Raw genomic sequence first — 22,581 nt, 5'->3', positions numbered from 1 at the left:
TTTATTCATTAAAAGATCTATAAACAACATCTTATACAAATCTCGAGCAACTCTTTTACAAATATGTCCAGAATTCATCATACTTTACACAAACAAAATAAAACAGACCTAAGGAAAGGAAGTAGCTTCAGGTCACAGGGATAAAATAAGACCGCCATCCCTGAGGCAAAGGTCTCCTCACAGAGGGACCGTCAGTGTTCACCACTAATACCTCCTACCCCCATTTTATAAACAATTCCCAATTATTGATCTCAGGGTTGGGAGTGGCAAATAGATGTTTGCTAAGAGCCCCGCTGGGGTAAGCTGCTTAATAAACATTTTTAAAAAGATATAGGCTCAGTTCTATTTTCTAGACCCCTAAGAATTAATATATAGCACCAGCCTTAAATGGTATCTGCTTCAGATTCATTCATGTGCACCTGAATGGGTTGTAATGAGAATACTGTACGAGTCAATAAACTGCATCATAATACAACTCATAAGGTTTTGTTAAGTTCGAATAAATACTTTTTATGCCAGTTAAACCCATCAGGAGGAACTGAAGAAAACAAGCTGACATCTAAAACCCTTATCACTGAAAATTACACCATCACTGGTAAGTTCCTACTACTATTTTAGATATTAAGGGTCAGGGTGATTATAAGGTGAGTGCCCAGGAAATGTTCATAGTCTTGAGTCCAACTTAATTAGGGCAAAAAGTTCAACAATTGTAGGGGAACCAAAAAAGAGTCTCCTGTAGGCACCTATGGTTTGAAGTCCCTTATCCTCAGAGCTGAGAGTTGGCTCTGAGCTACAAAGAAAACTTTTTTTAAATAGCTATAGTCCCAAAGAGCTCAAATTTCCAACCGCAGGATTAACCAACTTTCTCTGTGTTCACAAATGAGTAGTCCCGGCTTCAGTTCTGACTCTGTTATAGAACTCTGGGCAAGTTACTTAACCTCTCTGAAATCCAGTTTCTTCATTAGTAAAATGGGAGATGCAAATATCTCATGAAGTTGACTTAAAGACTGAATGAGATGACATACATATACCATCATGCCCTTGCAAGGATGTTTTCCTGTTAGAATTCCACAGGCTACTTATGTGCCATGCGATGTGGAAGAGAAGCTGTAAGGTGTTCCTTACACTGATCCTTACACCTTACACTGATCCTCAACAGCAGTGTTAATAAATACGGCTTCCACAGAAGTGCGATCCCCCCTGGACAAAACGTTAGGCTGGAGCTTCTGGAGTAGTATATTCCTGGGCTCAGCTCAAACAGCCCACAGGTTTAAAGCTGCCACGGTATCTCAGTGATGAGAATTTTTTATGTCTATAGGCATATTCTGCATGTCCATCCTGTTCCCCAGTACCTTAACCTCAGAATTCCTCTCATCATGCTCATCTTTGAGCTCTTTCTTTATCTATTTATTTTGAGCCAGGCACCCCTCCTCTTTGAGTTTTTTAAAATGCAACACCAAATCCTTCCCTAGTAAAAGACAAGTGCCTTCAGAGACTAAGCACATAACACAAAGACTGAGCCCAAGAATTAAATAGAAAAAGGCACTGGGGGAAAAAAATGGAGGCAGGCCAATGGGAACATTGGTTCCAGACTACTCCCAACAGCTGTCCAGTGATCACTACAGCAGCAGCAGCAGGAGAAGCCTCCTCCACGGACTTGGTCCACTCTATAGCCTTTTCAACTTTCCAGGATTTCGTAGGCTACTTCAGGGCCTCCTGACTCCTGGAAAAATATTTTCTTTGGCACTTTCTGTTCTATTTAGGATGCAGACAGTCTATCAAAGATTTCATTTCTTCTGCAGAAATTTCATTTTACTTCCTAAAGAGAGAAAAAAGTAGAGTGAACTCTCATTAGTTCATTTTTATTTGTTGTACATTATTTTAGGAAAGGGGTTAGAACAGCCCAGGAATAAGCTGCCATCCCAAACTGTCACGTGATGTGGTTACCAACCAAACACACCAACCAACCCCAAGGGTCTAATTGTAGAGATACAAGAGAACTCAGACATCGCCTAATCCAGGGGTTTTCAACCTGGACTGTAGGTTAAAAATCACTTGGCCTGATCCCCAGAGATTCCTTGGAGCCTGGAGTGGGGGACATTTTCTTTTAAGTTCCCCAGAGATTAAAACGTTGTAGGCAGGGGCGCCTAGGTGGCTCAGTCGGTTAAGCATCCGACTTTAGCTCAGGTCATGATCCCACGGTTCGTGGGTTTGAGCCCTGTGTCAGGCTCTGTGCTGACAGCCAGCTCAGAGCCTGGAACCTGTTTCAGATTCTGTGTCTCCCTCTCTCTCTGACCCTCCCCTGCTCATGCTGTCTCTCTCTCTTTCAGAAATAAAACATTTAAAAAAATAAATAAAACATTGTAGGCAGAGTTCAGAACCACTGATTTGATCTAACCTCATGGTATAAAGATTAAATAACAGCTCAAGGTATACTTTGTGCATGGTCTCTCAGCTAGTTAACGATAAGGCCTAATATTAATTGGGGGCATATATTTCTTTTTCTTTTCGTATTCAAGTATAATTGACATACAATGTCCTGTTAGATTTAGGTGTATGTCATAGTGATTTGATACTCTTATACATTATAAAATGATCCCTATGCTAAGTCTAGTTACCAGGGAGTACATATTTCAAAGGGCAATATAAACACCGCTGAACACAGGTTCTTCATGGTTTTGGGGCAACACCACTGTTCTCCAATATCACAAAGGATAATAAAAAGTGAATTATAATTGAAAAATCATAAATTTCCGTGTGTTTTTTATGAAGTGTAAAATTAGATGTTGTAGGACATCTCTTTTCTGGGAAAAAGATCTACGGCTTTTATTTTTTTTATTCTCCCAGTGATGTGATGGAAAAAAGATTAATAATTGTGATATGCAAATTCTTTTTTTTTTTAATTTTTTTTTTTTTTTTTTAGTTTCTGAGAGAGAGAGAGAGAGAGAGCATGAGCAGGGAAGGGTCAGAGAGAGAGGGAGTCACAGACTCCGAAACAGGCTCCAGGCTCTGAGCTGGCAGTCAGCACAGAGCCCGACGCGGGGCTCGAACCCACGAACCGGGAGATCATGACCTAAGCGAAAGTCGGACGCTTAACCGACTAAGCCACCCAGGCGCCTCGAGATATGCAAATTCTTATGTCATCTGAAGAAAGCAGACCCAAGGATAACTCTGATGGAGAAGGCTGACCTCTGAAAACCACTTCTTTTTCCCCCAAACCCTTTCCCCCAAACACCATATACAGTCATGATGTCTGTTCAGTGTATTTGAGGTCATCTTGTTGATTTGATGATGAGGCTTTTGTGATGAGGCACACTTACTGCAAAAGGCTTTTTTTAGTCACATTATCTAACAAGAAAACACAACTCACCAAGACTCCGCAAAATTCTATTCATCCCACTGGGCTCAGACTCTGGAATTGTTTCCAAATACTGGAGGGCCCGGACCTCAAACAGACCTACAAGGATAACTCACGTTGGTGACATTTTCCAATACTTACTGAAAATCACTTAAATATAACTCTGTGCTTACTATCAGTGAGATTCCATAGCTAAAACTACATTATAAAATAAATATTTTCCATAATAACAACTTTGATTTTGAGCCCTTGTAGCTTTATACCATTTTTTGTTTATATTATTTTCAAATGTTCCCGGGGCTCACTAAATACAGAGGGATAGCTTTGTGATGAAACTGACCTTTCACCCCACTTTTCCGAAGCTCTCGGTCCTGGATGAAGCCTGCGAACATCTGAGTTTCCATGAAGAGGTCCAGGAAGTGGCGTACACTTCGGGAGGTGTGGGATTTCCGGAATGGTTCCCTTTGGAATACTCGCTCCCCACGCTCAGTGACAGTCATGCTCAAAGAATAATGTCCCACTAGCTCCACAAAAAACCTCACAAATGCCTCGGACACCAGAGAGTTGAGTGTCACGTCTGCTGCAAAATGAAAGAAAAAGAAGGAAGGAAGGAAAGCAAAAAATCCTAAGTTTTGTGTTTCTGGGAAATGGTTATGAAAGTGATGTGTAGGAAATTATAGAGCCAAGGACTGAGAATTCTCCTTTGTGGCCTTCCTGCACACTCCGTGACCTGCAAAAAGCCAATGGCTTATATTTTTAGTTCCATTTTCTTCCCACACATACTCTTGTTACATCTCTCAGCCGGGCTTGCATATCCGTGATCTCACTATAACTGCTCTTTCAAAGGCCACCAGTGAGAACCTGCCAAATTTAATCTGCTTTGCTATTCGTCTCTCCTTTAAACTCTGTGCTGCATTTATGCTACCCTCCTCCTCATTCCTCTGGTCTCCCACAGCTTTATAGTCTCCTGACTTTTTGGATTCCTCTCCTGCTTTTATGACCCAAAATATATGTTTTTCTCTTGCCTCTCCCTCCTCTTCCTAAGCATGGTCCTCAGACCACTTCCCTTCAGCATTCCCACCCTTAAGAGCTAACTGGCATAGAGATTGAGCTGGCTTTCCATGTTGACAATCCTCAACCTTACATCTCTAGCCCTGACTCGTCACCAGAAACCAGGCTACCTACCTACCATTACTGTGATGGGTAATCATCATTTGGTTGAGCCATTACCACTTAAACTCTATCTGTCTAAAAGTCAAATTGGATCCATTTGAGAAATTGGTAAAATATGAACCAAACACACAATACATGCTCTATATTTTTCCACCAAGTCAGTTTCTCTCTCAACTTTCCCATTCCATACTGTAACCATTATTATTCCAGAATAATTTGAGGGCTTAAGATATGTCAGGCACTGTATTTAGAGCTTTTATAGATGTAATAATCTAGTGGAGCAGGTATTATTTCCTTCTTTTTTTTTTTTTTTTAAATATTTTTATTTATTTCTAGGAGAGAGAGAGAGAGACAGCGTGAGCAGGGGAGGGTCAGAGAGAGAGGGAGTCACAGACTCTGAAACAGGCTCCAGGCTCTGAGCTGGCAGTCAGCACAGAGCCCGACGCGGGGCTCGAACCCATGAACCGCGAGATCATGACCCAAGCAAAAGTCGGACACTTAACCGACTGAGCCACCCAGGCGTTCCAGGTATTATTTCCTTCTTACAGCTGTGGAAACAGACTCAAAACAAAGACATTCTCCAGAGTCATCTCATCTAGGACAGGGAGAAGTCGCCAGACTCCCAAGTCAGGTGATTCTTAATGACTATAACATGAAATATATTGCCTTTCAGGTTCCAGGCTCAAATCTCAGATTCAACTTAGACTCCTCCTTTTTCTTCCATACCTAGTAGTATATTTCCCCCCTCATGATGTCTCTTGTTCTTTCCATTACCTCCGTGATGGGCTGGGAATTGGAGGCCTAGGTTTGGTCAGAGTTCTACCATGACACAGCGATATAATGGCAGGCGAGTTGCTTTACCCCCCATGGCCTCTTTTTCCATATCTGTACAATGAGGTGGCTGATTAGGTGATCGCTAATGTCTCTTCTGGTATTACACTGAGTATAAAGTGGATTTTTAAAATATTTTGTTCAACAGACCTCCTTCTCATCGCTTCCCTTCTACAGCTGAGAATCCACGGTCCATCACTGCTTTTATCGTCAACACTTTTGCCCCAGGCTCCCATCCCTTCCAGGCACTGTCCCATTTCTCTTCCACTTTACAGCAAAACTTTTCAAGAATTGTTTATACCTGTTGACCCTTTCTTAAAGACCCTTTCCCTTTGTTCTAAAGCTTATGCTTTTCTATAACTTATCTTCAATTCTTTGTTTTAATGTATACGGTTTATGTATTCTTTTACATGTATAAACATATCATAAGGCCACCAGTGAAATGAACACACCAGGACCGACCCCAAAGTTTAAAACAGAACATCAGGGGTATCTCTGAAGCTCCCTGTGAGATGCCCTCTCTGAAGTGTTCTTCCCCTATTCTCCAAAAGAGGGTGACAGTTCTCTGCAATTTTATATTTATCGGTCCCGTAACTTGAGATCACAGTTCCTCTGTACACACAGGCAGCCCCAGCAACGCACGATTAGGTTCTTGTACGTTTTTGAACATTATGTAAAACATTTTCTTCTGCAACTTACTGTTTTATTCAATATATGTTTGTAGGAGGCTTTTCCTAAGGCGAGATTCTCCTGTCAATGCACAGTTTTGCTATCACATACAATGTATGGAAACGATTTACTTGTTTCCTAATTATCATGTTTAAGAGTTTCTCTAGGATGTATATCTTTTTTTTTTTAATGTTTTATTTATTTCTGAGAGAGAGAGAGAGACAGCATGAGCAGGGGAGGGGCAGAAAGAGAGGGAGATACAGAATCTGAAGCAGGCTCCAGGCTCTGAGCTGTCAGCAGAGTCTGAGGTGGGGCTCGAACCCACGAACCATGAGATCATGACCTGAGCCATAGTCGGATACTTAACCGATTGAGCCACCCAGGCGCCCCTCTAGGATGTATATCTTAAAATTGAACTGTCAGGTTATAGGATATATACACCTTAAAAATCTCTTTCTTAATGTTTGTTTATTTTTGAGAGAGACAGAGACAGAGCGTGAGCAGGCAAGGGGCAGAGAGAGAAGGAGTCACAGAATCTGAAGCAGCTCCAGGCTCTGAGCTGTCAGCACAGAGCCCGATGTGGGGCTCAAACCCATGGACCATGAGATCATGACCTGAGCCGAAGTAGGACACTCAACCGATTCAGCCACCCAGGCGCCCCAGGATATATACACCTTTAATTTTACTAGATGATGCCAAATTGTTTTTCCAAAGCAGTTGAAGTAATTTACACATTATCCTCAATGCCTGGTATTGTCAGACTTTTTAAATTGTAACAATATGGTGGGTATAAAATGGTATCTCACTATGGTTTTAATTTACATTTCCCTGATTTTGATGAGGCTGTACCTCTCTTCATATATTTGGCCTTTCACGTTTCCTCTTCTATAAAATGATTGTTCATATCTTTCCCTCATTTTTCTATTGCGTTGTCCATCTTTTTTTTAAGATTTTATTTTTAAGTAATCTCTACACCCAGTGTGGGGCCTGAACTCATGACCCTGAGATCAAGAGCTGCACACTCTACTGGCTTGAGCCAGTCAGGCACCCCCAAGTTGTTCATCTTTTAACTACTGAATTGTAGGAATTTAAAAATTAAGTTCTGAATACTATTCTTTTAGTAGTTACATTTGCTGAAAATATCTTCACCTAGTTTGTAGCTTGTTTTATAGTCCTTTTCCATGGTGACCCTTAATAAATGGATTTAAACAACTTAAGTTTCAAATTAATCAACCTTTTACTTTATGGTTCCTGTTCTTTGTGCCACACTTAAGAAATCCATTACTGTCCCAACACATAAAATATATATATTTTATGTTTATTTATTTATTTGAGGGAGAGAGAATGTGTATGCACACAAGTGGGGGAGGGGCAAAGGGAGAGAAATCCCAAGGGGACTCCGTGCTGACTGCACAGGGCCCAGTATTGGGCTCCAACTCATGAACCCGTGAGGTCATGACCTGAGCTGAAAACAAGACTCGGATGCTCAACCGACTTAACCACCCAGGTTCCCCCAAAATATTTTATTCTATTCTTCTCTAGACATTTCATGTTTTACTTTTAACATTTACAGCTTTTTTTGAAGTAGGCTCAGTGCCCAATATGGGGCTTGAACTCACGACCCTGAGATCAAGAACTGCACCGTCTACAGACTGAACCACCCAGGACCCCCTCTTACTTTTAACATTTAAATCTTTAATTCATCAGACTTAGTTTATGTACAGATTGAGGTATAGATCATATTCATTTCTTTTCATATGGAAAACCAGTTGCCCTCATATTGTTTACTGAATGGTTCATTCTTTTCCTGCTGATAGGCCATGCTGGTGCTGACACAAATTAAGTTTCCTTACGCTTATGCAGTTTCCATTCTTTCTTTCCCTTGCTGTTTATTTTCTGAACCAAAACCAAACGATCTTTTACTAGGGCTTTCTGATTAATCGATGTTTTATTGGGCAGCGCCTTCAATGTTGGTCTTTTACAGGAGTGTCTTAATTATTCTTGGCCCTTTGTAATTCCATTAAAATTTTACAAAAAGCTGAGGTGCCTGGGTGACTAGTCAGTTAAGCATCCGACTTTGGCTCAGGTCATGATCTCGCAGTTCGTGAGGTCAAGTTCTGCGATGGGCTCTGTGCTAACAGCTCGGAGCCTGGAGCCTGTCTTTGGACTCTATGTCTCCCTCTCTCTCTCTGCTCCTCCCTCACTCACACTCTGTCTGTCTCTCTCACTCTCAAAAATAAACATTAAAAAAAATTTTTTTTAATTTTATAAAAAGCTGAATGCCATTCCAATTCTCTCTTGACCCTTCCCCAATCTCACTTCCTTCTCACCATCTCACTGAATGTGCTGCCACCAAGGTCGCTAAGCCCTTCCCATTGTCAGACCTGCCAGTCAATCCTCAGTCTTCCTCTGACGTGGCCTCTTCGTAGCATTAGACATACTGTTTACTTTCCTTTGTGAAATACTCTCTTCCCTCAGTTTCTGTAATATTCCTCCCCTGGCTGATTCTCTTCAGTAGCTGCTCTTGTAGTCTCCTTGTGCTGGATCCCTCTCTTCCCTACTGCCAGGAACACTGGAAATCTGACCACAGCGTTCCCGGCCAACACAGGGTTCAATCCTTAGATCTGTTATTTTCTATGTATGCTCACTCTATAGAGTTATCTCATCTGGTCCCATAGCTTTAAAATAGCAAATTCTAAACGTATGTCTTTAGTTCAAAGCTGACTCCCAAATTCATGTATATAAATGCCTACTTGGGGGGCGCCTGGGTGGCTCTGTTGGTTGGGAGTCTGGCTTCAGCTCAGGTCACGATCTCACGGTTGGTGAGTTCAAGCCTCACATTGGGCTCGCTGCTGTCAATTGAACAGATCCTCTGTTCCCCTCTCTCTCTGCCCCTCCCCTGCTCATATTCTCTCTTTTTCCTTCTCTCTCTCTCAAAAAGAAAATAATAAACAAACATTAAAAAAATAAACATCTACTTGATATCTCTAGTTGAGTATCTGCTATGTATTGGATATCCAGTAGGTATCTCAATATTCAAAACTGAACTTTTAATTATTTCTCTAAAGCTGCTCCTCCCTGAAGATTCTCCATCAGTAAACAGCCTTAGTTTTCTCATCTGTAAAATGGGGATTAAATAGTGATACCTGCTTCATAAGGACATTACGAGGATGTTATGAATAAGACATATGCTAAGTAGCACTCTCAACAATAGCCAAAACATGGAAAAAGCCTAAGTGTCCATCAACAGACGAATGGATCAAGAAGATGTAGTTTATCTATACAATGGAATACTACATGGCAATGAGAAAGAATGAAATCTGGCCATGTGTAGCAACATGGATGGACCTTGAGGGTGTTATGCTGAGCGAAATAAGTCAGGCAGAGAAGGACAAATATCATGTTTGCACGTATAGGAGGATTAGGAGGAACGTAACGGGGGAGGACCATGGGGGAGGAACGTAACGGGGGAGGACCATGGGGGAGAAAAAGGGGGGAAATGGTGGGGGAGAGGGAGAGAGGCAAACCATGAGGGACTCTTGAATGCTGAGAACAAACTGATGACTGATGGGTGTGGGGGGGAGGGGGGTGATGGGCATGGAGGAGGGCACTTGTGGGGATGAGCACTGGGTGTTATATGGAAACCAACTTGACAATAAACTATTTGTAAAAAAAAAAAAAAAAAAGACATATGCTAAGTGCTGAGCTCAAGGCCTGGGACACAGTAAGCCACTCAGTAAGCCCATTTAGTCAACAAATATTTATGGAGTACCTACTTTCTGACTATTGTTCAAGTACTGGAGATAAAACAAAACAGATCATTGCTGCTCTCATGGACCTTACATTTCTAGTACATCAGATGGTGATAAAAGCCCTGGGGGAAAACTAAGGTCAGGGAGAAGGATAGGGAGCCCTGAGGGAGTGGGTACAATTTTAAAAAGGACAGTCAGGGGCCGCCTGGGTGGCTCATGTCGGTTCAGCTTCCTATTTTGGCTCATGAGTTCTAGCCCCACATTGGCTTGTTGTCAGCACAGAGCCCCCTGCGGGTCCTCTGTCTCCCTCTCTCTCTACCCCCTCCCCCTCTCTTCTGTGGATCCTCTTCTCTCTCTCTCTCAAAAATAAGTAAAACGTTAAAAAATAAATAAAAAGGACAGCCAGGAAAGGCCTCACTGAGAAAGTGATCTGAGCACAGACCTGTGGGGAAAACAGCATGAGCCGTGTGGATTATCTAGGGGAACAGCATTCCCTGAATTGAAACAAGCAAGTGTAAAAGTACTGAAATGGAAGGGGACCGGCACCTCAGGGTCAGCAAGGGGTTTACAAGCCTTTCACACCGTAGGCAACCTCATATTTCTGTGCATCCTTCAGCAGGGCGCTAGGCATTCAGTGAGTAACCACTGCCTTGGCTTTAAGTCCTCGGATCATTCGTCTCCTACCTTGTGAAAAATTCTGCTCCTGAGCCAAGATTTCGTCTCGTTCTTCCAAAATCTGCATCAAGGCAGCTTGGAGTTTAGGAGGTAGAATTTCGTCCTCATCAGATACCTTAAGAGACAAGATTGAGATTTTTCAGGACCTTTGAGAGAGAAAATCTCAAACATACACCAGTTAAATCCCCAAAATGCCACCGGTGATTCTGCATAGATTTTGGCTAAAGACTCGGCCTGAACCTTCTTTCCCTACATTCAGCAGAATTCAAGATGTTTATGGTACAAGTAACTGTATTTAAAAAAATAGATAATACATTCTATGACATTTTCTGGCACCTTTCAATCAAATATCTACAAGTCCTATGCTGTATTACAAAGACCATCCAGAAATAAACAGTATTTCAAATGCTTAGAAAAGAGACAAAGTCTTGGGAAACATCCTTCTTACCCTGTGCTCAAAGCTCACACACTTCCATGCAGGCTACATACAGAGCGCTGCCCCAAGCAGGCTTCACTCTCTCTCCCTTCCACTTTCAAGACCCAGAATAGAGGACTTATTTTTTTCTGCTCCTACTGTACCCTGTGGAAATTTCTATTATGCCATTTCTAAAACTTTATACATATGTCCACTCCCTTTCTCATTGTTAGATCCTAAGGTCTGAGAGGCTCAAACTGCTTCTTACCTTTAGATTCTGACTAACAGAGTATCTAGACATAATTAATGTTGAATGCTTGTTAAAGTCAATGAAATCAGAGCCTTATACATCAGCCCATCTGGATGTCAAAGGAGGGTTACCTCTTTTGACAATGACATTTAATCTCTTTCCTCCTTCCTTCTTTAGGAGAGATAGTTATAAACCAAACCCAATTTTTCAGGTCAATCTTGTATGAATGGCCACAGTCTCAGTATGTGTAGGAACAAAAAGTCCTGCCTTAGTCATCTTCTCTAAGTACTTTCACATATTTTCTGTCCAATTATCCCCAAATATTATGTAATCACCTCATTTGTCACTTACCTCCTGTAAGAACTTGTCTGCACAGAGATCAACTATCAGCACCTATGGGATAAAGGAGCCAGGTAAGTTAAACCAGATAAATTAACTCATCTTGGGGTGCCTGGGTGGCTCAGTCAGTTGAGCAGCCGACTTTGGCTTAGGTCATGATCTCAAGATTCATTAGTTCAAGCCCCATGTCGGGCTCTGTGCTGACAGCTCGGAGCCTGGAGCCTGCTTTGGATTCTGTCTCCCCCTCCCCCACTCACACTCTCTGTCTCTCAAAAAACAAACATTAAAAAATTTTTTTTAAAAAGTTAACTCATCTCGGGCACCTGGGTGGCTCAGTCGGTTAAGCCTCCGACTCATGATCTTGCAGTTCCTGGGATCGAGCAGGCTCTGTGCTGACAATGTGGAACCTATTTGGGATTCTCTCTCTCCCTCTCTCTCTGCCTGGTCATGCATGTACATGTACTCTCTCTCTCAAAAATGAATTAATATTAAAAAAAGGATGGCAGGCACATCTATATATTAAAAGAGACAAACCATACTAAGCAAATGCAATGGGTAGACTTTATTTGGGACTTGATGCAAACAATTAAACATTTATGAAATGGAGAGTTGAGCACTGTATTGTGCTGATATTAAAGGAATCGTTATTAAATTTTTTAGGTGTGATAATGGTATTGTGATTATGTTAAAAATGTCCTTGTGTTATAGAGATTTATACTGTAATAGTTAGCAATGAAATTATATCAGGATATGCTTCAAAATGTTATGGGAGAGAGGTATGGGTAAGGGCAAAGATGGCCCCATGAGTTGGTCAGTGCTGAAGTAGGGTAACTGGAGTTATTTTAGCATTTTGTTTATTTTGGCATATGTTTGAAATTTTCTGTAATAAAAAGTTTAAAAAAAAAAAGGTTAATACAAAACCCAGCTGTGTTTCTATACACTAACAAGGGCTATCTGAAAAAGAAATTCAGAACACCATCAATCCCATTTTCAACTGTATCAAAAAGAATAATTAGAACAAATTTAGCCAAGGAAGTGAAAGATCTATATATTGAAAACAGTAAGAATTGATGAAAGAATCTGAAGAACACAAGAATGTGGAAAGCTATTCTGTGCTCACAGATGAGAAGAATAAATACTGCTAAAATGTTCATACTACCCCAAGCAATGTACAGATTCAATGCAATCCCTATCAAAATTCCAATGGTATTCTTCATAGAAATAGGACAAACAATGCTAAAGCTTCTATGGGACTACCAAATTCCCTGAATAGCCAAAGCAATCTTGAGAAATAACAAAGCTGGAGGCATCACACGTCCTGATTTCAAACTGTATCACAAAGCTACAGTAATCAAAATAGTATGGTATTGGCATAAAAACACACATAGAGCAATGGAACAGAACAGAGGCTAGAAATAAACCCGTGCACAGGCAGATTAGAGGAAGCAAGAATATACAATGTGGAAACGGCAGTCTCTTCAATAAATGTTGTTGGGAAAAACAGCCACATGCAAAAAGGGAAATGGATCTCCATCTTATACATAAAAATCAACTCAAAATGGGGCACCTGGGTGACTCAGTCGGTTAACTGTCTGACTTGATTTCAACTCAGGTCATGCTCTCATGGTTGGTGGGTTCCGGCCCCATGTTGGGCTCTGAACTGATAGCATGGAGCCTGCTTGAGATTCTCTCTCCCTTTCTCTCTGCACCCCACCCCCAGCCCAAACCAAATAAACTTAAAAAAAAAATCAACTCAAATTGGAGTAAAGACTTGAATTAAGACCTGAAACCATAAAGGGTAAGCATCTTGACACTGGTTTGGGCAATGAATTTTTTGGATTTGACACCAAAAGCAAAGACAAAAACAAAAACTGAACTAGCAGGGGCACATCAGACTAAAAGCTTCTGCACAGCAAAGGAAACCATCAATAAAATGAAAAGGAAACTTACAAAGTAGGAGAAAATATTTGCAAATTATATATCTGATAAAGGGTTAATATCCAAAATACATAAAGAATTCATACAACTCAATGGCACAAAACATAACAAAACAAAACCAACAGTGACCAAAAACTAAAACAAACAAAAAACTAATAATCCTATTAAAAACAAGCAGAAGAGCATCATGTGACTTGGCTGGCTCAGTCAGTGGAGCATGTGACTCTTGATCCTGGGGTCATGAGTTCGAGACCCAGACTGGGTGTAGAGTTTACTTTAAAAAAAATGAGCAGAGGAACTGAATAGACATTTTCCCAAAGACATGCAAATTGGCCAACAGGCACATGGAAAGGTGCTCAGCATCATTGATCATTAAGGAAATGCAAATCAAAACCACATTGTGACATCACATCATCTCTGTTAGAATGGCTGTTATCAAAAAGACAAAAGATAACAAAGGCTGGAGAAAAAGGAAACCTGTGTACTACTGATGTGACTGTATATTGATGCAAACACTACAGAAAACAGTATTGAAGTCCTTAAAAAATTTAAACCAAAACTACCATGATCCAGCAATCCCACTTCCAGGCATATGCCCAATAAAAATCAAATCACTCTCCTGAAGAGATATGTGCACTCACGTTCACTGCAACATTATTTACAGAAGCTAAGACATGGACAAAACCTAAGTGTCCATTGGTGGATGAATAGATACAGAAGATGTGGTAGATATATACAATGGGATATTATTCAGCCATAAAAAAGAAAAAAATCCTGTGGCCACACGGATGGACGTAGAACGTATGATCCTAAGTGAAATAAGTCAGGCAGAGAAAAAGAAATAATGTATGATCTCACTTACATGTGGACTCTAAAAAAAAACTGAACTCATAGATACAAAGAACAGATTGGTGGCTGCCAGAGGTGGAGGGTAGGTGATGGACGAAATGAGTGAAGGTGGTCAAAAAAGCACAAACTTCCAGGGGCGCCTGGGTGGCTTAGTCAGTTAAGCGTCCGACTTTCGCTTAGGTCATGATCTTGCGGTTCGTGGGTTCGAGCCCCACGTCGGGCTCTGTGCTGACTGCCAGCTCAGAGCCTGGAGCCTGTTTCAGTCTGTGACTCCCTCTCTCTCTGACCCTCCCCTGCTCACACTGTCTCTCTTTCTCTCTCCTAGAAATAAATAAAAACATAAAAAAAAAAAGAAAAGCACAAACTTCCAGTTATAAGATAAAGCAGCCCTAGGGTGTAACACACAGCATGGTGTCTATACTTAACAATACTGTAGTGTGTATTTGAAAGTTGCTAAGAGAGTGGGTCTTAAAAGTTCTCATCACAAGAACAAGAAATTGTAATTATGTGAGGTGTAACTTATTATGGTAACCATTTCATAGTATTTACATATGTAAAATCATTATGTTGTACACTTTAACCTTAATACAATGCTGTATATCAATTATAGCTCAATATAAAAGAGGGGGGATTAATGTAGCAGAGTAATGGGGAAGAGCAATCTTCCCAATAAATGTTATTAGTATAGTTCACTGTCCTTATTAAAAAAAAAATAACCCCCTACCTCCTATCATGTACAAAAAATAAAAAACTAAAGGCACAGGGACACCTGGGTGGCTCAGTCGGTTAAGCCTCCGACTTTGGCTCTGGTCATGATCTCACAGCTCTCATGGGTTCAAGCCCTGCGTCAGACTCTGCTGATAAGATAAGATAAGATAAGATAAGATAAGATAAGATAAGACGATAAGACTCCACACAAACCATAAAGGAAAAGACTGATAATTATGACTACATTAAAATTAAGAACTTCTGTGCATTCAGAACAGCATTTTAGAGAATAAAAAGGCATGCCGCAAAGAGGCTGATATCCAGAATATAAAAATACCCCTTACCAATCACTGAGGGTAGACAATCCAGTAGAAAGACAATGAATTTTATAACAGATGATATTCAAACGGCCAATAAAGATGCACACCCCCAACAGTAATCAAGAAAAGCAAATAAAACCACAATGAGAACACCACTCCACATTCACCAGGCACGATACATTATACATACTGATGAGAAGAAGTGTCAGGAGGGTGTGGAACAACGGGAAGGCTCACCCACTGGTGGAGGGGGTTTAACGGGGCACAGCTACTCTGGAAAACAGTTTGATCTCATTTGCTGAAGTTGAAGATATGCTTATCCCAGCAATTCCATTTCTAAGTATATACCCTAGAATTGCATGCACATATGGACCAAGGGTCATCATGCATATGAATACTTATAGCGGCATTATTTGGAGTCCCTTAACCTGGAAAGAACTCAAGTGTCCCTCAACTGTAGGATGGGTATTCACACAATGGAATAATACGCACCATTAGAACACTGGAATGGCTGATACACTCATCCACAGGGATGAATCCTACAGACACAGTGTTCAGACAAAATATGTATGTCTATACACTGCATATGAGTCCATTTATAACTGGCTAAAAACCAGACAAAGTTGAACTACATTCTTTAGGAATAAATGGGTAGGATGTAAAACTCTAAAGAAAAACAGGTAAACAAACACCACGACGGTCAAAACAGTGGTCACCTTTCATGGGGGTGGGGAAGGGAAAAGTGACAGCGGCGACCCGAGGGAGACTTCTCAAGTGCTGGCACTGTTTCCATGGCTGTGACGTTTCCATTCTGTTGCAGTGTGGGTCACGTAAGCATTCACTTGGTGATAATTCATTTTGTTTTGACCACTTCTCTAGATATGTGTTATATTTAAAACAATGTTTTAAGTTAACCCAGGGTAGCTCTTGTGTTTGACTCACACAAAAAGCCCTGCCCTTTGGAATAACACAGGAACGAGCCCACGGCACCCTACAGCTTTGGACTCAGGTGCACTGGAGGCTTTTTCTCACTTGAATAAAAAGATACAAAAACACGGTAGCATACTAGAGGACTACTGTGCTTCAATACGAATGACACCTCCATCACTCTTAAAGGCCATTTGCTTTCAGCTGCAGCACCCTGTCTTTCGCATAGGTACTCTCTCTCCCGTCTCACCTCTTCGGTGGGCAGGTCCTGGAGCTGTGGTAAGGAGCAAGACAGGATTCCGATCAGGAACGGAGTGGGCGAGCACACGATATCAATCATGGATGCCGGCAGGACTGGGATGTAGGTGTGCTGCCAGGTGAACGGGTACAGCGTGGCTACCACCGCATGGCCACACTTTGACAGGGTGCTGGCCAGGGAAGAAAGCAAATGGTGTGACGCACTGAGCAACACATGGAGAATGGTTCAGACAGCATGTTACAGGAGTACCTGACCCCGGGCAGTGGTTACCTGACCCCGGGCAGTGGTCCCAGAGGAACGATTCTGTGCCAACGCATTAATTTTTGACATTTTATTTACATTTTAACTTAATTTACAGAAAAGTTTTAGTCTTCACCAGCTCTTTCCCATAATTTGTGTTGCTAGAAATTAATGTGCACTTAGAAAAGCAATGCCAATTTTTTGCGTCTAGCTGACACGCTACAGTAATGTTACGTTAGTTTCAGGCGTCACCAATGTTACACTGGCTTCAGGCATAAACACAGTGACCCCAAGTCTCTGTGCGTCATGCTGTGCTCACTAGGGAGCTGCCACCTGTCACCAATATCATTGACGGTATTCCCTGTGGTGTGCCTTTTATTCCGTGACTTATTCATTCCAACAATGTGAATTTTTAATAACGGTTAAGCAAAGTGCCTTTAGAGAGATAAGTTCACTGCAATCCCAAAGGGACGGCTCGAGCCTAATGCAAATAGCTTTGGATTACTGACCGTTTGGAATTATCCACGTCGCTATGACATCAGGTACCTGAGACCCTATAGCTTTTTTAAATTACCAAATTTTAAGAGAGTGAGAACTGGTGAATCACCAGTAGGAAGCGACATATTTTGCAAATTTCTCACCTGAGGCTGTTGGCAACAAAGATCACCCTCCGTTCCAAAAGGAGGGAGGCACACACCCGGATGAGATGGCATACGCTCAGGCACTTAAAGAGACATTCAAAGTCGACGTGTTCTAGTCGGGAATCCAGGGGTCGGCAGAGTTCAATAGACTGAAACGGAAGAATGTGAATCAGGGGAGTTCAGGTTGGAAGGCAATCTATAGTGACACCATTAATGGATCCTGTCATTCTTTTACAGGGGAAATTCGGGAAAAAGCTTTTGCTACAGAGTTTGTGAAGCTGCCTACACTAATCCCAAGACCTAGCACCTAATTTTTAAAAAAATTTTAATGTTTTATTTATTTCTGAGAGAGAAAGACAGTGTGAGGAGGGGTGGTCAGAGAGAGAGACAGATACAGAATCTGAAGAGGCTCCAGGCTCTGAGCTGCCAGCACAGAGCCCAACGCGGGGTTCGAATCCACGAACCGTGAGATCATGACCTGAGCCGAAGTTGGACGCCTAACCGACTGAGCTACCCAGAAGCCCCCCACCAATTATTTTTTTAAAGGATTTTATTTTTTAAGTAATCTCTATGCCCAACATGGGGTTCAAAATCATAACCTTGAGATCAAGAGTCGCGTGCTCTGCTGACTGAGCCAGCTAGTGCCCCACAATACCTCATTTTCACACTGTAAGTTTCTGCTAAAATCTTTTATTTTACCAGACAACAGCATGTATAATCATCATTTACCACACTGATGTTGTTACAAAAGGGCTCAATCTAAGAAAGGCAGAAAACCTCTGGCTCCTGGGTGTAGGATCAACTATCTTAAAACTGGATTAACTCACAAGGTCTCACAACTGGATATTTCTTCGGTGTTTTCTGGTACTAAAACTTTCCCGCACAGTTATGGAAAAGGGAAACTTCTGGGAACTCTGCCTATTAGTGTAAGGCCTGCTTTCTGGTGGCCGTCAAGCCTTTTCAAAATGAGCTAACTTACCCCATCACCAGCCCCAGGGAGGTAGCTCTTGACTGTGATGGTGCGCCCCGGAGCTGGGAAGGGGGCTTCCATGACACTGCGCATGAACGGGTGAACCAGGGCTGGAGACATTTCCCGTCTCTTCTCTACTTCATCCAGAATCTGCACATGCAATGTACGTTATTTTATTAGGGGCTCAGTTCAAACACAGAAGGGACTACCAAACTCCGGTGCACAGGCTAGAAAATAGCACTGACAGATTTGCAGACGGATAAGCTTGTGCAACGAATGAAAGTTCATTAAAGGCATCATATCTCTTGGGGGTATCTTTATATCTCCAAGAAAAGTTACTCAAATCAATCCACTCATTTTTAGAAGAGGAGCCCCTTTTCATCTCCCCCCCCGGTAGGGGCAGGGAAGGGGACAGCGACCATGATATCTTGCAGTTCTACATTCTCCTTGAAGCCAGGAGATTTCAACAACAGCGTCTGGACTAGATGAATGTAAGCCTTCAAACCTGTGGCTCGAATGTACTACTGAGAACCTCTCCTAAAGTAGTATGTTGGAGTGTGTGTCATGAAACATAGCCCAGTGAACTCACCGGAAACAAAACTCACTCAGGGCCCCGAAAGCACAGCACCTCCCCCAGGGCTATTCTGCACTCACCTTGGAAAAAAGGTTGAAGCAGCCGAGGCGGCTAACCATGCAGTACACCTCAGGAAGTCGCTTCCCTTTGCCTTCTGGCTAAAAGAAAACGCACCAGAGCAAAAATGAAGCAGCACGAGGCTTTGTTAATTTGAACGATTAATACTCTCTTAGTACTCTTTAGTACAGAGCAGGAACCAAGGCTCTCATTCCCAATGAGCCCTGAAAGATGGGAAAATGCTTAAAAAAAAAATGATAGCAGATTTGTTCCAGGTTTAGTGGAAGCACAGAAACAAGAAGAAAGTAACCCCAAGCTCCCGCGATTAGCTCATTGCACGCCCAGGCTAGTATTTCACCACTCTGTCATTGGTTTCTTCGTCGAGTGCAAACAAGCAAGTAAATAAAAGAAGTCCACACACTCTCCTTATTTTGGGACACTCATGGCTAACTCTAACCTTGCTCTTACTATTTAAAGCTAACACGGCTTCTGTAATACACGGATGATTGCGCAGCCCTCAACCCCCCTAGAAATAGGGTTTCTGAAGTTCCTAGTCTGACTCTATTGTGTATTTTTTTTTTTTTTTTTTTTAAGGAATCTAACACCCAACATGGGGCTCGAATTCATGACCCTGAGATCAAGAGTTGAGTTGTGCACTCTTCCGACTGAGCCAGCCAGGTGCCCCGGGACTCGCTGGCTTCTTGGCCAGCCCTGCCTGCTGAACAACCTGGGACTTACCAAGAGCTTCTTACAGTAGCCAAACCAGCGGCTCCCATCTTCACCAGTTAAGACAAAGGAGAATGTTTCACTGGAAAAAACAGTCAATAGTTTGAGATCTAAACAATTATTACATTCTTCATGGAACAAACTAATTGTTTGTTTATTTACTTGTTTTAAGAGAGTAGGGGGGAGGGAGGGAATCCCAAGCAGGCTCTGAGCCCGACGTGGGGCTTGAACTCATGAACTGAGCTGAAGTGGGACACTTAGCTGACTTAGCAACCCAGGTGCCCCAGAGCAAACACTTTAAAATTAGTGTCCAGCAGCAGTCATTTTGTGATGTATGAGGGAGCATTAATACTACATGGCAAGTCCCCTTCCTCCTGAGGGAGGATGTCCAGGCCTGAGAACATCTTGCCTTGCACTGTGTGTGCTGAGAGAGGATGCACAGAATGAACCTCTGATGCCACTGCCTTTTCCTTTCTTATTTTTCCAGTCCAGCTATGAATCAAGCCTATTTTCCCTTTAGTGAATATCCGATAGAGTCTAACATTTAAGAAAGGTAATTTCCCTCCCCCGTTCTTCTATTTAGTTCACAGAGGTCCTATGGAATGGTGGTGATAGGCAAAAGGTTATATCCTTAACTATAAAAGTTGGTGAGAAAATTATCAACTCCACACTGGAAACAAGCAAAAGATCTCCATAGATGGGCGCCCGGGGGGCTCAGTTGGTTAAGCGTCTGACTTCCGCTCAGGTTGTGATCTCACAGTTTGTGGGTTCAAGCTCCACATCGGGCTCTGTGCTATCAGCATGGAGCCCGCTTCAGATCCTCTGTCCCTGTCTTTCTCTGCCCATCCCCACTCTTGAGTGCTCTCTCTCTCTCTGGAAAAAAAAAACAAAAAAAACCCCATACACATGCATTAAAAAAAAAAAGATCTGCATAGTTTACAAAAAGAAGTCCAAGAAAGAAATTCATTAATAATCCAAGAAATCCATGTTTGAGCAATGAATACATATATCGATGTACGGCCAAAAATAAAGCTGGAAAGAGAATATGCCAAAATATTTAGTTAATATCTCTGAGTGCCAGAATGCCAGTGACTTATAACTTCTGCTCTTTATTTACTCCTCTGTATTTTCCACATGCTCCAGAAAGAACCCCATAGAACTCGTTGGGCAGAAAAGCCAGCTATGAAGTGGCCAGACCATCACAAAAGACGCAGCCTGTGCAGTCAGCGGTGCACCTGACGGCTTAAGACCATCAGGACTGGTGGCTCCGAGAGGACAGCCAGGCCTAACTGGTGCGGAGAGACCGCAGCTCAGGCCGGAGGCAACGTGAGGTGTGAGGGCAGAGCAGGCATGGAGGCCGTGGCCAAGGCTCTCCTCTGGGGTCATCTGCATGTGACACAGTTCCAGAATCATGCTTTGCAGCCTAAATAGCACGGCCACTAATTACAGCTCTGAACAAAGCAGTTGTCTGCTTACAAGCAGGGTTCAGAGAGGATGACCATTTATGAACTGAATATAGTTTCCCTTGAGATCCTGGAAAGAAATTCTTTACCTTCCCTTCTCAATGTGCCCACACCTCCCAGTCTGGAGCCTCCGTCTGGACAAGGTCCACAGGGGAGTGGACAATCTGGGCTGTGGCTCCGTCCACTTGGAGGAGAAACAAGGTGCCGACATAGCTCTGTTTTATCTCCTAACTAGGGTTCCTGAGCTTGAACCTTTTTTCCTTTTCTGTCCACTTGGTGGCATTTCTGATTGTATAGAAAACGGAACTCCCACCTCCCCCAACCCCTCCCCGCAGAATTGGCCAACTGCAGAGATTCTCAAACTCGTTTTCCCTTTGACACTGAAACTATTCCATGTTTTTCTTTCTGGAACTCACATAGGAAATGTTCTAATTCTGTTTCTTCCTTTCCTCCCACTGCATCCTTGACCTGCTACGGTGTCCACAGAGCTTATACTGCTGGCTCTACCCCTTTCTCAAACATTCTATTTTTGCAGTTCCAAAAATAAGAAATCAGATTAAGGAACCCATTTACCTCTTGAGTTCTGAGGTTGGCACCCAGTCCTTTGAGTCAGGAAAACAAAACTTGGGAATGACTTTGAGCCTTTCTTCTGTGTCTTTGGACTGCTTAAAGCCATGATCACCCTGAAAAAGAGAACATTTATAGGTGACTAGTAGTCTATGTAAGCAGAGACTATATACATAAAACAGCCCAGTCACGGGAAAAGAGGTCTCTGATAAGCCTAAATAGTTATCTCAGCATGCTTTAGTGTTATTTCACACAACAGGAAGGCCAAGGCCAGTAATCACTGAAGATACACTGAGAACACAGTTACTAAGAATAAAGAATCCTATTTTTACATAGAAGTGGTTACTTGCAGAGATCCTATAATCTGATGTGAGAGGGGTGACTGAAAATAGTTCCTAGTCTAGAGGTGGAATCTTAATTCAGGATTCACATACTAGTGGAAACCCAATATTTTAATCAATCACAGGACATAAAATAAAAATCTATTCTATAGTATACTGATAGCAAAAGCCCAGTTAGCGTCAGATGCTCTCTGATCAATAATCAAAGATGTTTTGAATGTTATTTAGAGAAAATGCTATTTTTAGTATCTACCCCATATATAATCATTTCCCTTAGCATACAATCTTTGCTAACTAATTACTGGTTTGCAACTTCCTGTAAAATTTTAGCGTGGAAGGCCTTTTTGCGCAAGTCTGGTATCACACTTAAAAGAACAATCTAAATTTAGTTAAACCAAAAGGCATTTAAAAGTTAGTATGAAAACAAGCAGAGAAGTCTAACAGCCACATTACCTTCATGTACCTAATACAAACGATGTATCCTTTAATTTAATTTCTGAAACAAAACGTGCAGCCATTCTGAGTCACCTAGATATTCA

At 42.0% G+C, this 22,581-nt stretch overlaps 1 protein-coding gene across 2 annotated transcripts in view; it reads right to left on the bottom strand.

Moving 5' to 3' along the window:
* Nucleotides 1-1,422: 1,422 nt before the first annotated feature.
* Nucleotides 1,423-22,581, bottom strand: part of DENND2C (DENN domain containing 2C) — an 81,853-nt gene continuing 60,694 nt past the window's right edge. Inside the window, exons 9-19 of one of the 2 annotated variants that reach the window (XM_039249103.1) lie at nucleotides 21,708-21,817; nucleotides 19,684-19,753; nucleotides 18,969-19,046; nucleotides 18,324-18,464; nucleotides 17,345-17,493; nucleotides 16,455-16,632; nucleotides 11,475-11,516; nucleotides 10,468-10,573; nucleotides 3,699-3,938; nucleotides 3,371-3,457; nucleotides 1,423-1,819 (exon numbers count right to left, since the gene is read on the bottom strand). In XM_039249103.1, coding sequence (XP_039105034.1) covers nucleotides 1,788-1,819; nucleotides 3,371-3,457; nucleotides 3,699-3,938; nucleotides 10,468-10,573; nucleotides 11,475-11,516; nucleotides 16,455-16,632; nucleotides 17,345-17,493; nucleotides 18,324-18,464; nucleotides 18,969-19,046; nucleotides 19,684-19,753; nucleotides 21,708-21,817 — 1,233 coding nt within the window. In that variant the 3' untranslated portion in view covers nucleotides 1,423-1,787. The remainder of the gene's footprint in view (nucleotides 1,820-3,370; nucleotides 3,458-3,698; nucleotides 3,939-10,467; nucleotides 10,574-11,474; nucleotides 11,517-16,454; nucleotides 16,633-17,344; nucleotides 17,494-18,323; nucleotides 18,465-18,968; nucleotides 19,047-19,683; nucleotides 19,754-21,707; nucleotides 21,818-22,581) is intronic. The other variant, XM_039249105.1, reaches the window with a different exon arrangement.

The sequence above is a fragment of the Hyaena hyaena genome, unplaced genomic scaffold, assembly GCF_003009895.1.
Source record: "Hyaena hyaena isolate Hyena2069 unplaced genomic scaffold, ASM300989v1 scaffold_330, whole genome shotgun sequence".
In the NCBI taxonomy this organism is placed as follows: Eukaryota; Metazoa; Chordata; class Mammalia; order Carnivora; family Hyaenidae; genus Hyaena; species Hyaena hyaena.
This window is presented reverse-complemented; position numbering and strand designations above follow the sequence as displayed.